Here is a 17,199-nt window from a genome sequence, read left to right on the forward strand (position 1 = left end):
TCCGAGTTGTTTGGCTCATTAAAACTTTTGGGCGCTCGTTATTGGCGATTATCATGCTCATAGCAATAATTTTTTTTTCTTTTTTGATGAAAAGGGAGGCTGTAAAAGCCACCCTCCTTATATTGAATGAAAAAAGATTATTTATAGAGTGATATTTACCATGAACGTAGAAGAGATGAAGTTTAAGATTGATTACAAGATATCAGCATCCAAACTCTGATTGGACCCGAAATGCCCAAATGTAAAAATCTTATTTTTATGACAATTTTAACACAAAATTTCAGGGCTTGTTTGGTAGTTTTCCTTTCTGTTTGGTTTTTGTTTTTTGAAAACTTAAAATAAATGAACTAGACTGAAAAGCTATGAGCATGTATGATGAATCTTTTTGTTTATTCAAATTGTTAGTAGAATCTTTAGAGTTTTAGAAGCCAATCATTAGTATTTTCAAAAAGAGTGCAAAAGAGAGAGCAATGGATTACAAAAGTTCTCGGCAAATACATCTTCAATACCGATCTCCATATAATATTTTTAATTTACATAAAATACAAAATACAAAAACTACAACTTATGTCCTTGAATTAGAAAATACTATTTTATCTTACGGATAGCGTACATGACATAAGGATTATATTTTCCATCAGCCCTTGTAATAAAATAATGATGGAATAATGACTGCCATTTCAGCATCTACTATTTTCCATCAGCCCTTGTAATAAAATAATGATGGAATAATGACTGCCATTTCAGCATCTAATATATATATATATATATATATATATAATAATTTAACTTAGAAAAAACCGTTGCTGTAATTTTTTTTTTTTACACTTTTGGCCGCAGTCCTTCCACCCAGGACTCTTTGGTATGCAATTTTTTTTTACTGTAATGTATTTTTTAAAAAATAATTTTTAAAAATATATATTTTAAAAAATAGTTTTGACATATTTGATTGATAACGATGGAAAAGTGGCATATTTTAGAATGCTTTATGTTTGATTGAGCATCTGCTTTTTTTTAAAAAAATATTATATAAAATATCTATTATATTTTTAATAAAATAATTTTTATCCACTCATTTTAATAGTTTAAAAGTATTTTTAGAAAAACTAAGGCCCAGTTCCAAATGGATTCGAGAGTGGCCTTTTCATATCTTTCAAAAAAAATATAAAAATTTTATTCTCTTAAAATATTTTTCTTTTTTTTTTAAATAACTCTAAAGTTTTTTTTTTCAACGAATCAAATGATCGCCGAATTTCAATTACTGACGCCGATTTTTGACAGGACGCTCCCTACTTTATCTATTTTTTTAATTGTTAATTATGTGCGTCGCACACGTGTAGGTCCGAGGATTGCGTGGATCACGTGCTCCAGCCGCCCACGAGCACACCGCGGAGCACGTTTTTGTTCCCTACCCTCGAGCCTGGCTACCTGGACGCACAGATAGAAAAAGATTGTGTCTTCGCTCTTAGCCCTGCAATCCGGGGCCCTTTTTTGTTGTATAAAAGAAAAAAAATTGCAAGCTCTACTAGCTGCCAGCAAGAGAATTGTTTGTAGCCACATCTTGTAGGGATAATGAACAAGAGGTTAATATTTGACACTACTTGGTAGCAGATCACAATGCACATTCACACGTAAGTTATTCATTAGTTGTTATTGTTACTGTTGTGGTTCAAATTGGGCATGAGGGTGACCATACCGGAAGAGTCGAGAGAGCTGCCGGTGATGGAAGGAAGAAAACGGAGGCCACCTCCTGCGCGACAGCGACAGCGGACCTGTACAAAGCCTCACCGGTGTTTCCGGTGAGGACCCTCCGACGACCAAGTTAGAGTGTGGTAAATTTGGTCCAGCCAAAAAGTTCCTTCAAAGTTACCGAACCGGGCTAATAGTCCCGGTGGAGAGGCCCAGGTGGCAGAAGCACTGTCCGCCCTCATCATGAGAGAGGGTGTGGCTCTGAGCCGAATGACACGCAGCTAAAGTTGGTTGGTGGCGTGTGGTTGGAGAATATTGGAGACGCCCCAAACTTGGTTGGGCGAGTTGGTGAAATCCGAGGCCGATGGAGCTTTTGCCGAAGTCCGAGGCTGAGCTGATTCTGGGTCGGACCGAACCGGTCGGTGTTGGCGTTTATTAGGCCACAACTGGGAGGCCTTTTAGCTGTGGGCTGGACGATCCATTTCGCCCCCCATCAATTACATTATTATTGTTGTTGTTGTTGTTGTTAATGCCATATTATTACTATTAATACGTGCTATTATGACCTAGACATATAAAAATAAAGGATTAATGTAAATTATACTATATTCAAAACATAGGAGATTATTATTGATGTATTGGGTACATAAGCGTGCAAATCAATATTTACATGACTACATATGTGGAGATTAGCAGTGAGATCTTCATATCTCATTCTCATGTTTACTAGAGACACTAAAGAGGTGGCAACAAAATCCTTTTACCTGGAGAAAAAACTAAAGAATTTTATGTTGTATTTTGGATCCAAAGCCATAGTTATCATCACAGAAAATGTGCAAACATTTCTATAGTTTTGAAAGACCACAAATACTCTTGTTGATTTAAACCAAAAAGCTAACTAATTTAAGATAAATGGTAAAATTCAATAAGCTTAAATCTACAAAAGAGTAGCATGAGGCTCAACAAACAAATTATCTTCTCTTGCAAGTCAACATTAATGGTTTACAAGTGAGTGGTTTTATTTGAATGGATTTGGATTAGCAAGTTTTGGATAAAAGATGGTGGTTTGATCCAATTCATTCATGGTTCATCTAATGTGGATGCATTTTGGCATAGTACAATGTTTTGTTATAATGCTTCAGTGGCAGTTTATGTTTTTTTTTTCTCTTTTCAATATTCCCAAACCAAGGGCATTGCATCTTTAGAAGGTTAGGGAGCACCTCCCTATCTTATTTGTACTGTAGAACGCAAAAAAAAAAAAAAAAAACTTGATGGTAACTCTTGAATGCAAAAATTGATACATTATATGATTCTTGAGAACTTGTGTGCGAGTGGCCGATTTTATACACCTGCTTCCTCAATTTTAGAGAATAAAATATAGAATGTTTTTATTTGAAAACAAAACAAGAAGGAGAAAACTGAGTCTAGGTTTATCATCATGAATTGTTTTTTTTTTGGATGAAAAACGGCAATTTATAAAGCTCTAACATGAGTACAGCCTGCTAAATCAACAGAAAGTAAATAGTACAAGAGATAGGGAATATCGCCTATATGGAAGTCGAAAGGACCTCCCCAAAATGTCGAACGACGAAGGTAGCAATCCAGTCTGCTGCTCGATTTGCCTTCCAAAAAATATGTACTACATGAAGATCACCCATCTCTCCTACCAATTTGCGAGACGCTCTGACGAGAGGGTAACCATCTTCATACCTATCCAAACCACGTATCCAGTCAATCACCACAGAAGAGTCCCCCTCGAGGAACACCCGCTCGGCACCAAAAATCCTCCTCGCATAAGACAGCCCCTCCCATGCCGCCCGAAGCTTTGCCCCAACAACAGTGAGACCAGGCGTCCGCCGACCTCCTGCAGCTACCAACCTGCCAAGAGAGTCTCTAATCACAAAATCCACACCCCCGTATACACCGTCCAACGACATGCTGGCATCAAAGTTTATTTTGAAATGACCAAGAGGTAGGGGCATCCAAGAAACATCATCATGAATTGTTCACCCACCTCTTTGTTTTCCTATCACCTATCATATCTAGCACTGTGCTATTATTGCTCTTTTAATAGAACTATATTCCAAGCTCCAACTATTGGATATGGAAGTTCCACAACTTCGGCGGCAAAACATATGCTAATCTATAAGCACATGTCACTTGATTCACTAACCTATCTACTATATTAGAATATGAAAATTGCTCGACATTTGAGGCTTCATATAATATTATTCTATAACTTAAAATAAGGTGGTTGATTCTCCTGAAAAAATAGGATTGTTGGTTCTTCTCCCTTCTCAAGCACGGAAGTTGCTTTGACGAGAGAGAGAGAGAGAGAGGAGGGAGGGGGGGGGGGGGGGGGGGGGGGGGGGGGGGAGTGGAATATAATCTATAGATTTGCCACACTTACATTCTTGACATGAAGCTCGCACTCCTTCAAACAAAGAGAAAGAGAGTAAAATGTATAGATTCAGCACTCTAAATTTGGAGAAATCGCAACCATTCATACTTTCTTTCAAAGGCATTGCATGTGCCACTAACTAGTTTATCTATAAAGCTTTATGGATACAATCCATTGAACGAGTAAATAGTTGCTCCATATCATCTTCCCCTTTCATGATCTTGCACATCTATAACTAATGCACTTAAAAATCTAAATTTATTATATGTTTCAATAGCCATTGTTGCATTGGCCTTGTATCATATCGGATAAATTATTTTTCACTATTCATATCGTATTCAAGTTTGCCTGATTCTTTTGGTATTATGATGTATGATAGAACTCTTTGTTAATGATCTTTTTACTCAATCAATGATGCGCTATACTTTGATATAGATTCATAAATTTTGATGACCATGAAATTATAAATGCCAACATATCAAGAGAGACAGCCACACTAACAATCTTATATTAAATATATTTTATAACGAGGAATAATGATGTGGCTACTCCATCATCAATCTTTTTTTTTTTTTTTTGAACCAACGGTTTACGCAGCTCTTGAATAAATATATCCACCTGCATCAGCCATCAACAAGGCCCGAAATTGGCCAAGTACCATAAAGGACTTCTGTGTCTCAGATCTACGATGATCAGCAACAAAGGATGCTCCTTTTAGCCTCTGAAGACATGTTTAGCTTCAAACAATCTCCGGTCCAAAACATAACAAATGCCGAATAAGCACACGATTTTCCTAAAACTGGCCTTCTATTTAAGTTTGAAGGATGCAAATCACCCTAAGGGCTCGTTTGGTTCGCGGGAAGTATTTTCTCTTCTGGGAATCATATTCCTAGGAAGAGGATACCTAGGAAAGTACTTTTGGCATGTTTGGTTAACCATGGGAAAGTGACAAATTTCCAAAGTGCTTATGTTTGGTTGACCATCCACTTTCCTAGGAAAGTTATGTATAATTCCTATTATGCCCTTAATAAAAATTAGGTCTTTAATGCCTCTTTAATGCTTATTTAATGCTGAAGGGTCTTTTTGGGAAAAAATAAAAAAGGAGTGATTCCCACCTCATGGGAAAGTAACTTTTCCATGTTTCTCATGGGAAAGACTTTCCCATGAAATGTGGGAATCATATTCCCATGGGAATACAACTTTCCCATCTCTCTTCTTTGAAAACTCCAACCAAACAAGAGGCATTTCATTACTTTCCCCTTGACCACACTTTCCCCCCTCCTTTTCCTGCGAACCAAACGAGCCCTAAATTAATTGTTTCATTGAGCATCAATTAAGGTAGGTAACTAGGAATAAAAGGTTGGTGGAGGCCACTTGCAATTCTAGTTTGGTAAGGGTGTATTATTGTGAGGTTACAGTAAGTGTCACATGCTTTTCTTCATGCAATCACATGCTTAAGTTCACTGAATAGAGTCAATTATTAAAGATGGTGGGCCACTCTATAGTGGTAATTCTAGAAGAACCCTTGAAGCAAGGCACATATCCATATCCATGTCATCTGGGAGTAGGTAACAAGCACCTGACGGCCTTTCGGCTTTAGGGAAGGTGCGGTGTTCTGCCATCTTCTTCTGTTAATGTTCCATGATACAATGTATCTTCTCTCCTTGGGAAAGGTGATGGGTTTCCAAGAGAGGAAGGGTGCCAAATTTGTTGGGCCGGGACCCCCAAAGGCACGTCCGCCCAAGAGCCTACGTATAGTTTCTCCAAGGACTAGTTTGTTTGAACATAGAAGCTAAATTTTCAAATTTGTATAAAAATTAAGATTAGAGACAGTCCAGCCAAGACGGGGGCTCTAACATCTAGTAACCATGTCAACGAAATCAACTGAAACCATCAAAAGAACTTTTAATATTTGTAGTAAGAAACATTTCAGAATTCAGCAAATTCCTAATTAATGTGAAATTATATTATCAATAAATAGATGCTAGCTATATAGTTACATTGTACCTTGGATTCAACACCAAAAGAAAAAAAAAAAGAAAAAAGGAGGAAACGAACATACTAGTACATGATGTGTTTTATGTGAAGACAAATCTATCAAAGACGTTTGATTTAAGATATGGCAGTGCATGAAACCATCTTGCAAAGTGATGGGTGAGCTGGAGATGTGGGGCTTTGTAAAATAATAAAGTGGCTTTCCGCATGCGAGAGAGAGCGAGAGATACGTTGTATTCGTTTCAATTCGGTGAGCAAAACGTGGACAGAATCTCGTCATTTCCGAATAGACTAATATTTTTTTTTATTTTCATGAGACAACGAAATGACCTGCACCCAATCAAGCGTCCTGATCCAAATCGAAGTAGCATGGGGCTTCAGAAAGCAATCGACAGTTGAGATATCTAAACTTCTTTTGATTAGTTTAATGCATTCAGGCGTGATCATTATAAAATGACAAACTTCTTCCATTGGTCAAGCCTTGAGACCCCACAATGAATGTGAGAAGAAAGCCGCCACCTTAGCACCATTTCAGATTGTCTTTTAGATATGTGGTTGAGGTCCATTGCGTAGAGGAAACGAAGCGCATCTTCCACATTCGGATGCTACTTGCTTGCAGTATACCTTTAAGATACGTGCTCCACATCCATGGGCTTACATTTTGTTTCCTTTATGCAATAGATCTAAACCATCCCATCTTTTTTGGGCTCGTTTGGTTCGCAGGAAAGAAAGGGAGAAAAGTGTGGTCAACGAAAAAGTAATAAGATGCCTCTTGTTTGATTAGAGTTTTCAAAGAAGAGAGACGGAAAAATTGTATTCCCATGAGAATATGATTCCCACATTTCATGGAAAAGTCTTTTCCATAAGAAACATGAAAAAGTTACTTTTCCATGAGACGAGAATCAATCTATTTTTACTTTTTTCCAAAAAGACCCTTCAGCATTAAAGAAGCATTAAAGAGGCATTAAAGACCTAATTTTTATTAAGGGCATAATAGAAATTATACATAACTTTTTCAGAAAAGTGGATGGCCAACCAAACATAAGCACTTTGGAAATTTGTCACTTTCCCATGGTCAATCAAACATGCTGTTACGGGGGGTTCCCCGAATTTAGTCCCACATCGGCTAATCAGCGGGAAGGTCTGTGCCATATAATGGGAGGCTCAATCACCCTTCCTTTAGGAGGCGCCTTTTGTGGGGCAAAACCGTGAGGCGCCGTGAGGAGGGCTTCGGGTACGCTCGACCCCCAAATCGGACCCAAAGCGGACAATACCTTCTAAGGGACACTCTCTCTTCCCCTGCTCGGCTGGTGTGTGGGCTCTGCTGGTGACGGGGTGCAAATCCCGCATCAGATGGCGCTAGAAGGAGGGCCTCGGCCCTCCGCCTATCCAGCAAGGAGCCGACCCGGGCACAGGACCTCCCCGCTGGGGGGCTGTGTTACGGGAGGTTCCCCGAATTTAGTCCCACATCGGCTAATCAGCAGGAAGGTCTGTGCCATATAATGGGGGGCTCAATCACCCTTCCTTTAGGAGGCGCCTTTTGTGGGGCAAAACCGTGAGGCGCTGTGAGGAGGGCTCCGGGTACGCTCGACCCCCAAATCGGACCCAAAGCGGACAATACCTTCTGAGGGACACTCTCTCTTCCCCTGCTCGGCTGGTGTGTGGGCTCTGCTGGTGACGGGGTGCAAATCCCGCATCACATGCCAAAAGTACTTTTGTAGGCATCCTCTTCCTGAAAATTTGTTTTCCAGGAATCATATTCTTAGGAGGGAAAATGCTTCCCACGAATCAAACGAGCCCTTAGCTTAGAATTAACAACCAATTAATTAGTATTAGGAGCGAAGGACCACATGTACCATAGAAAACAATGTTTGGGTCCCTACGGCTAATTCTTTTTCTTTTCCTCCCATATCCGACATTTGGCAATAGTTTGGAGTTACTAGTGAAATCCAGTATTATTCCGCTGCTGCTGCTTCTTTCTTTTTCTTTTTTTTTTTAATTTTTATTTTACACTAGCTCCTCACATTTAATGTATATGAATATAGTTAAGAAAATTAGAAGACAGAAGTAGACTAAGCGAGGAGGAAACATTCGCTTTGTTCACCCAAAATTTTTATTTCAAATAATGTGCCACGCAGGAGGCCACCTTGTCGTCGGCAGCTGAGTTGACCTCCGGTACACATACGTGGCCGTGAAGGAGCCGCAATCCTCTATCATCCGTCGTATGTCAAGAAGCATGGACTACCCATTTGACTCTGAGAGTCGCCCGCAGATTTCTTTATCATCAAGGCTGAGTCGCCCTCCAGGTGGATGAACTCTACACCTAAAATGTGCCTTGCAAAAGAATAACCCTTTCGTACTGCTCGCAATTTTGCACCAATAATGGAGGTATTGCAAATCCGTCGACCGCCAACCGCCACAAGTCTGGAGCGGTGACCTCTGATAATCTAGTATGCTTTTTGCCCTTAAAAATATGTGGTTGGGAAAAGCTTGCGCAAATAAATAACCATAGTCAAGCCAGAACAGAGAAAAAAAAAATCAGAAAAAAACTAATGTTACATATTTTTTATTTTTAATTTGGATTTTTTTTTGGTAAGTTCAAATGCCCGAATATTCCCCTTGCACTTTAAATGGACAGCCACAACCTTTAAAGTATACGTGGGGGTAGAGAGAGAGAGAGAGAGAGAGAGAGAGAGAGAGCTGTTCGATGACATGATGTTGTTGGCCAAGATTAAACACTAGATAATAATATATTAAGCGGTTGCACTTTGTCACGTCCACAGCTTGAGGGGAAGCTTCGATTCCGTTCCACACAGTGGCACGGGAGGAGTGCAGCCGCCCGCGCTGCTGCTCGTACAGGAAAGCGAGGCCCACTCGAGGTGGGGGGGGGACAGCCTTCGTACGGCCGTCCCTCCGACCTCCGGATTCCAAACCCCATCTTAAATTAACCTCCGCCCTCCCAACCCAACTCGCACAGACCAAAACGCTGCTCCCCCTACCCCGTTTTGCTCCACCGTGGTGCCCCGATCCCCGGATGCCTTTTGATGCCCCGGAGCCGGAACCGGAGCCGCGGCCGATGAACTTCTGGATCGACGACAACTCCTCCATGATGGACGCCTTCGTGGCCTCTTCCTCCGACCTCACCCACTTCCAGTGGCCGCCGCCGCCGCCGTCGCTGCCGCCGCTGCCCCCCTACCTCAACCAGGAGAGCCTCCAGCATAGGCTCCAGACCCTGATTGAGAGGGCCAGGGAGAGATGGACCTACGCCATCTTCTGGCAGTCCTCAGCCGACGCCGCCTCCGGCGCTGCCCTCCTTGGCTGGGGCGACGGCTACTACAAGGGCTGCGAGGGGGACAAGCGGAGGCGGAGGGCCGCCGTCTCCGCGGCGGTGCAGCAGCACCGGAAGCGCGTGCTCCGGGAGCTCAACTCCCTCATCTCCGGCGGCGCCGCCCACGACGATGCGGGGGAGGAGGAGGTCACGGACATGGAGTGGTTCTTCCTGGTGTCGATGACGGAATCCTTCGTCGGCGGCGTCGGGCTCCCCGTCCAGGCCCTGCTCTCCGGGTCGCCGGCGTGGATTGCCGGCGGGGAGCGGATGGCCGCCTCACCGTGCGAGCGGGTGCGGCAGGCCCAAGCGTTCGGGCTCCAGACTATGGCCTGCCTCCCCGTCGGCTCCGGCGTCCTCGAGCTCGGATCGACGGAGCGGATCTTCCAGAGCTCCGAGATGGTGGCCAAGGTCCGGACCCTTTTTTGCTTCGGCGGCCGCGAGACTGCGGCCATCGGATCCTGGCCGCTGCCGCCGGCGATCCAATCGGTGGCCGAGACCGATCCGTCCGTCCTCTGGATACCCGATCCGATCGCTCCCGAGATCCCGGTCTCGAAGCCCCCGTTCCAATTCGAGAACCCTTGCTCCAGTAGCCTCACCGAAAACCCTAGCTCGAACCCGATTCCCCAACGCTCGCCGCCGCCGCCGCCGCCGCCGCCGCCGCCGCAGAGCAGCAATACCAATCCGCAAACCCAATCCTTCCTAGACTTCTCTTTGTCCGAATCCGGATTGAAAGCATTCCCTTCGGCCCCGACCTGCAAGCCGGAATCCTGCGACTTCTCGACTTACGGCGACAGCAAGCGGAATCCGTCCACCGTCGTCGCCAACGAAGGCCTCTTCTTCCACCACCAGGTCTCCACCGAGAACAAGAACAAGAAATCCACAGGGGCGACATCCAAGGGAAGCAACGACGAGGGGATGCTCTCCTTCTCGTCGGCCGCCACGGCGGCGGCGGCGGCCTGGTCCCGCCCCGCCTCCGGCGGCTGTGCCACCGGGCTGCTCGCCGGCGACTCGGACCATTCCGACCTCGATGCGTCGGTCCGGGAGGTGGAGAGCAGCCGGGTGGCGGAGCCGGAGAAGCGACCGAGGAAGCGCGGCCGGAAGCCGGCCAACGGCCGTGAGGAGCCGCTCGACCATGTTGAGGCCGAAAGGCAGCGCCGGGAGAAGCTCAATCAAAGGTTCTACGCCCTCCGTGCGGTGGTCCCCAATGTGTCCAAGATGGACAAAGCCTCCCTCCTCGCCGACGCCATCTCCTACATCAACGAGCTCCGGTCCAAACTCCAGTCTCTGGAGCTGGACCAAGACGGCCTCCACTCCCAAATCGATGCCCTCAAGAAGGAGAGGGACTCGACATCGGCCCGCCCGCTCCCGCTGCTCGATAACGACCTGAAGGCCGCGATCAACGTCGGCGGCCGGTGCCACGGGGTGGAGATCGAGGTGAAGGTACTCGGCCGGGAGGCGATGATTCGAGTGCAGTGTACCAAGAGGTACCATCCAGCTGCGAGGCTGATGATGGCTCTCAAGGAGCTCGATCTCGAAGTGAATTATGCTAGTGTCTCGGTTGTCAACGACCTCATGATCCAGCAGGCGACAGTCAATATGTTGACCCGGAGCTACACTCAGCAGCAGCTCACCGCCGCACTCCTCGCCCGAGTCACCGAGCCGCCACCCCTCCGTTGATAGACTGCAAGCTTACCAATTCGAGCCTGTTCATGTGCTAGTTATGTGCATCCATGGATAGCTTCAGGTAGGCTGTCAGTCTCCTTAGGATTGTACTGTGAGATTGTAATCTTCTTCTACTAGTGGAAAGGCGGAGCTGCTGCTTCTGAGAACTTGCATGGAGTAGAGCTCCTTAAGAGATCTGCTGCTGTATATAGATTATATGGTTTCCATAGCTTAATGCAGGGTTGTATAGATATGCCTGCGTGCCTGCTGCTGAGGATCTGCTGTTCTATCCGGTTAACATTGTGTTTAGAAGGGTAAATCATCTATAGTTGGAGAAGGTTAATGGCCTTTGTGATCAAAATGAGTCCTTGCCTTCTTTTGTGTTTTGATCGTTTCAGTGATTCAGCTCTTTTGAAAAGCTTGATGGTGCACTTCATATCTTTGGTGTGGAAACTTCATTACGACTGGATTCTTGTGTCTCTTTTATGGAGAAAAAGATTGAGGAGCTGTACTCAGTTTCAGTTATTGGTCTTGTAGTTGGTTTTGTGTTCCTGTGAAGTGGAAACTTGTTGTGTCTCACTGGTTATTCTAGTCTGATCTAGCTTAATTGTTTAACTCCTTTTATGGGCTGAAGCGCTCCATCTTAGCTGCAGTCCACCAAGTGTGACTTGGCTTCTATTCACAGGTCAAACATTTGTGCAGGTGGAATCAGATTGAGGCGCCGCAGATTTTAGAATGTTCAATACGCTTCTATTGAATGTGACTTGATGTGCTTATAATCGGCACTTGCCTGTGAACTTGATGTCCTTCAAGGAAATGTATGGGGTCGGCAAATGGCACGTTGAGTTGCGTGGGAGTCTTGTCCACCCTCACTCCCTCCCTCTCTCAAAGAAAGAAAGGTGGCCCATTAACTAGGAATAGAACAGTAGTATTACTATCAAAGGACCAGAGAATCTAGTACTTCTCCTGTAGATTTTCTTTTGTTATTTATTTATTTATCTTTAGATGGAATGAATGGGCTAAGTAAGCCATTGTAAGCCCTCAATTGAGTCACAGAGATGACATGTGCAAACAGCCGGCAAAGCCCCTAAGGTATACATGGTTCGATGCTTCAAACCAGTTTCAGCAAACCCTAATCATGTAGCATATTTAGCAAAGCCAATCTGCTGCCTAGTTGTCCTCGTGAAAAGTATGGGTGAAAGGTAACCAAAATTTTAGCAACAAAAAAAAAAAAAAAAAGGTAACCCAAAAGAATGCCGTGTAATAATATTTAGAAGTCACCAATGGTAACTATCACCAGCCAGGCCAGGCACTCTCAACAATCTTTGTCACTCAACAAACCTGGTAAGTCATGATCAAAATTTCATGGAGAGTTCAAGCTTGGATCATCAAAGCTTGGGTAATTCCAGTGCTGTCCCACCTTTCAACAAGAACCATAGAACCTTTCCTTGACCTAGTCTTGGAGAAGTTGTTCCAATCGCGCCCTAACTGAAGGTTTAGGTGGGCTATCATTAGTGAGATTTCTAGGTCGGTCATATTCCAACACCCTATCCGCACCCTAATGGGCCATGAGATGGGCTGGGTCAAATGACTCACCATCCAAGGAGAAGCTCAAATACTTGGCCAAGGAGGTATTTAGGCCGTCAATGAACCAAGATGTTCATCAACAGCTTGGGTTTAGGTCTATAACTAGCATGCTGGACCTTGGTTAAGCTAAAAACCAAGCCAAGATTGAATGATTTTTTCCTTAATCTTGGCTCACAAATAAGCCAAGCACGAACACCTTAGGCTTGTAAAAATGAATTAAGAGCTCATCTCAGCTTCATAAAAGCTTTGTTCAAGCTCAATTCACAGGACAAAGGAACTATTCTCGATGCACCTTGTCAACCTCAGCTCAAGCTCGGTCACTTCTTTAATATAATGAGCCAAGCATATAAGCTCTTAACAAATACATAACGTGTGATAGTATTAATAACACTTAATATCTATGCGAATGAATAAAAGCAAAGCATAATATAAATATATATATATATATATATATATATATAGAGAGAGAGAGAGAGAGAGAGAGAGAGAAAGAGAGAGAGAGAGAGAGAGAGGTGGAGTCCTCATCAAGCTAGTGCTGAGTGGGGCTATCAAATGAGCAAACTATTCGTAGGAGTTTGGCATACCAAACTGACATTAGCTTAATTTATTATATTCATTCTTATAGATTGACATAAACGATGTAAACTACAATGTACTTGAGAACCTAGTGCATATTCAATGTCTTCTTCCTCTTTATCTCTCCCTCAAAGTCAGTCAAAGAAATGGAAGTCCAGTTTTATGCAGCATTTGCCTTTTCTTTTTGTATGGTTTTAATTGGAGTCATTTATTCACTTTACTCTTTGTAATCAAATCATAAAGTCCCAGATATATAGTTGTATTTCCTCTTAGGTGCATCATGCTAGATACAATCCATAGCATCAACTATAACAAGATCGCAAAACTCTGCAGGTTCGTGCGAGCTTGCATCCACCCTTAGAGTTTTATGACCTCATTTGCAATTGATGCTATAGTTTGATTGCGAGGTGATGCCCATCTTTATTGGCTCATTGCTTTCATGCTAATTTCCCGGGTCAACGTAAGGTCGTATCACACGGTCCAAATCCGTGACAACTTGCCACATCATTTTAGCTAAAATCCAACCGAAAACGGTTTTACCCGCTTGGCCAACGGTCCTTTCTAACCGACGCCCTTCTTTCTCTAGAAAACCACAGGAATGCCCCTACCCCTTGCCAAAGTTCTTCCATGGACTAAGGGCAATCCTGCAATTTTCGCCTTCCGCAGGTGCAAATGGAAACTTGGGGAAGCCGTTTCATTACAGCTCCCTCCTGCGATGCCCAAAGTTGCGACCACCTCTCTTCACGCTCCTTGCAATAACCATATAAAACCCCCTCTCGCCATCTCTCCATTCAATCTAATGTCATCTTCCTCGAAAAAATTCTCGGATTCTAACATCAACTCTTGCCTATCTCTCTTCAATCCAATTTATTACCATCCATCTCCTTGGATTCCGACATCGATCGACTGTCGTCGAGGATGAAGAACTTGTCATGCCTCTCATGCAATTCACCACCCAGTCATGCATCCGCCTTCGACGATGAACCTTATGAGAGCCCATGGTGGGTTAGGCGATGCTGCGGGATTGAAGGGAGCAGCTGGTCGGGAAGCCTGTCGCCGCCTCCCTATGCCCAGTTGCGGAGCGAATCTGTGAGGGCGGCATCACGAGAGAAGAAGAGCGGACATCGCAAGATGCTGAGCACCGGCAGCCCATTGACAGGCGACTTCGATCTCCATTCACCCTTGGGGGAGCCACGGTTGGTGCGCAGCGGAGGGTTACGGAGGGATTGGAGCTTCGAGGATGTCCGCAAGCAAAAGGCCGCCATCAAGGATGCGTAGAGAAGAAAAGATCCATGGCGGCAAAATTTACTGCATTGTCCTGGAATGTATCGATTTACTTATAAGTGCATGGATGTTGGATTTTGAATTCATCTAAAGGTGGGCAATTCCTTCTTCATAAATAATTTCATTTGGGCTTCATGAAACCTTGACAAAGCAGTCGAGTGCTTCATGAATATATATATATGACGGAAAGATTGTTCGCGTTTCATTTTGTTGAGAGGATAGGGGCTGTCAATTGTTTCTATACTTCATCATATTAAATGAATACGATTGTCTTTTGTTTAAATTTTCATGAATCCAATGAAACCAATATTTTGTGCAGCATAAGATTATCCATGTGAGTCGAGTTTTTGTTATATTTCACTGCTTCATGATCCTACATCCGAGTATTTTTTGCTAGCTGCAATGCTTCGTCAAGTAATGGGGTGAGGCATGTATACAAGATTTGTCTTAATGATGGAAAAGAAATGGTAGCAATTAGGCCAAAAGGTTATTGGAAGAATTATATCTCAATTTTCAATCATTCTATTAGCCTTGACTTGTTTCAAGTTCAGGAAAGGCGCTAGACTTCCACTGGGGCAAGCTAATATCAGGCATTGGAAGGAGGTTTCTCGCACTCAAGTCTCATATATATTAGTCATGGAGCCCAACTAAACTCAGTTGGAGATGGGGGAAAATGAAGGAAAGAAAAGGCATATATACTTGTTGCTGCTCTCCTTTTGAAAGTACTTAAAAACCTGAGACATTGAAGAACATGCAGAAAAAGAAGGTGAAGGATGGCTCCTGATTCCAGTTTTTAAGTTGGAAATAGTCTATGAAATATAGAACATTGTTTTAAAAAGAACAGTCTTGATCGTGAACAACTTTATGTAATTAGATGAACATTTTTTTCCATCTATATATTATTTTTCAACCTTGTTTTTTTTTTATGATGAATTCACTATCTTAGATAACGACATATTGACCAGAAGCTGAGGTCTTATCGAGATATTCCTCTATCACTTTCGGGTCAAATTTGTTTTGCAAAAGGTGACAGTGAAACCAGTTCTTACTACGATTTCATTAATTCAATGAAATGTGTGGTGGTTTTACCACCGTTTTGCTCAAAAGAAAATGGTGATGGTGAAAATATTCAAGTACATTATGATTGCATATAGAATATGTTCGCCACAAATATGCTTCATAACTTTCAATAAGATCAAAGAGCTGTCGATTATTCATATAGAGTTTCTTTTTCTTCCTTTGTCATCTCTACCATCTATCCGACTCGGATCCGAACTCTTTTGTCCAGACCTTTCATCTCTTCCCATCCTCTTCTCTGCATCCAATCCAACTTCGGTAGTCTGATCAGCAGCACATGAACAAGCAAAGACCAACAATTTTGTCGAGGTTTTGGATTTTATGAGTGAATGAGTGGAAAATTGGAGAGCTCCAACACATGAATAAATATGAACCAAGTTACAATGCTACTTCTATATATTAATGTCTGAGAGTAAAGTCTATATTCAAGAATAATACGATAATGAATAAATAAGAAAATAATTTTAGGCACAACATGATATTGAAGAAACCAATTATACTGCGAGTAAACAAAACACAGATCATTTACAGTTTGTCTGCTCTTTGCTACCATCGTATATATGTATCATATAATATACATCATGCATTACCATACAAAATGGTACTAATATTCTTGCTGAAAGTAAAGCATGGCAAGTCTTCAGCAAATGGCCTGCACGAGTATATGGTACACTACTATCAAAAAAAAAGAGAGAGTATATGGTACACTTGCGTCAAAGAATTGGGCAAGTAAAGTTTTTATTTGGCAAGTCATAAAGGCATCAACACATCACAGATGCAATTTCAAAATAAAATAAGAAGATAGACTTGACCGTCCTCCAAAATTCAAACGCCGTGTGAGTGCAGGGCAAGAAGTTTGTCACTTGGCTCGCCCAGCAACTTCCATTTCATGATAATTTAGAGATGTAAAACAAGAAGATAGATCATATGGGTTGGACCTTTTCAAAGTTTGAATGCATGCATCTTATTACCTTGGATATATCCAATCTCACATAACTTTTGAACCAAACAAATTCAGGAAATAAAAGCTTCAATGGCCTTGGGAAAACAAATGATATCCGACAAAAAGCAAGGTAAATAGCAAGGCAATAGTATGCCTACTTAAAACTATGTATAAGTAACCACCTAAATCTCTAAAATGAACACTAGCAATAATTAAAAAAATGGATCAATAAGAGAGAATTTGGCAGAAAAATAAACAGAAGAGGGTAAGCAAGATTTTTGTGGTTGGGTGGCTCTGGTCTTCTTTTTTTTTCCTTGTGAATTCGATGATGTTTCGGAGAGCTTCAGATGGGTATCTACAACTACCCACCGTACCTATTTAGAACATTAAAATTTTAAAATGTTACTCCTCATATCTCTTATTTCATTGTGCAACCACTTGACAATTTGTTTGACCATGCCAAACTCGACAAAGCCAACACGATCAAACAAATACTTCTTATTTTATTTAGTGCCTTAAATAATAAAATTTATATAATTAAAGAAGAAAAAAAATATACATTATTCGGGGTGCCCTTCATACGTGGCAGAAGGATATATAGTTGGTTGTACACGATCGAGCAAAATTAGGGCCCAAGCAGAATATGTTCGATGTGAA

At 42.6% G+C, this 17,199-nt stretch overlaps 1 protein-coding gene and 1 pseudogene across 2 annotated transcripts; both read left to right on the forward strand.

The window, feature by feature from the left end:
- The first annotated feature begins 8,860 nt into the window (after positions 1-8,860).
- On the forward strand, positions 8,861-11,654 carry LOC103706364 (transcription factor MYC2 pseudogene; annotated as a pseudogene). The gene has a single exon (XR_015974060.2). The product of XR_015974060.2 is annotated as a transcription factor MYC2 pseudogene (transcript).
- A 2,502-nt stretch (positions 11,655-14,156) lies between these two features.
- Positions 14,157-14,516, forward strand: LOC120104357 (uncharacterized). Its single transcript, XM_039115280.1, has one exon. It carries the CDS (start codon positions 14,157-14,159, stop codon positions 14,514-14,516), a length of 360 nt encoding a protein of 119 aa, XP_038971208.1.
- Positions 14,517-17,199: the final 2,683 nt, after the last annotated feature.

The sequence above is a fragment of the Phoenix dactylifera genome, chromosome 16, assembly GCF_051530095.1.
Source record: "Phoenix dactylifera cultivar Ajwa chromosome 16, Ajwa_hap1_PhDact_Kaust_v1.1, whole genome shotgun sequence".
In the NCBI taxonomy this organism is placed as follows: Eukaryota; Viridiplantae; Streptophyta; class Magnoliopsida; order Arecales; family Arecaceae; genus Phoenix; species Phoenix dactylifera.

Bases quoted from the DNA above. Each gene is read 5' to 3' on its own strand.
- LOC120104357 (XM_039115280.1), top strand. From the start codon at position 14,157: ATGAAGAACTTGTCATGCCTCTCATGCAATTCACCACCCAGTCATGCA.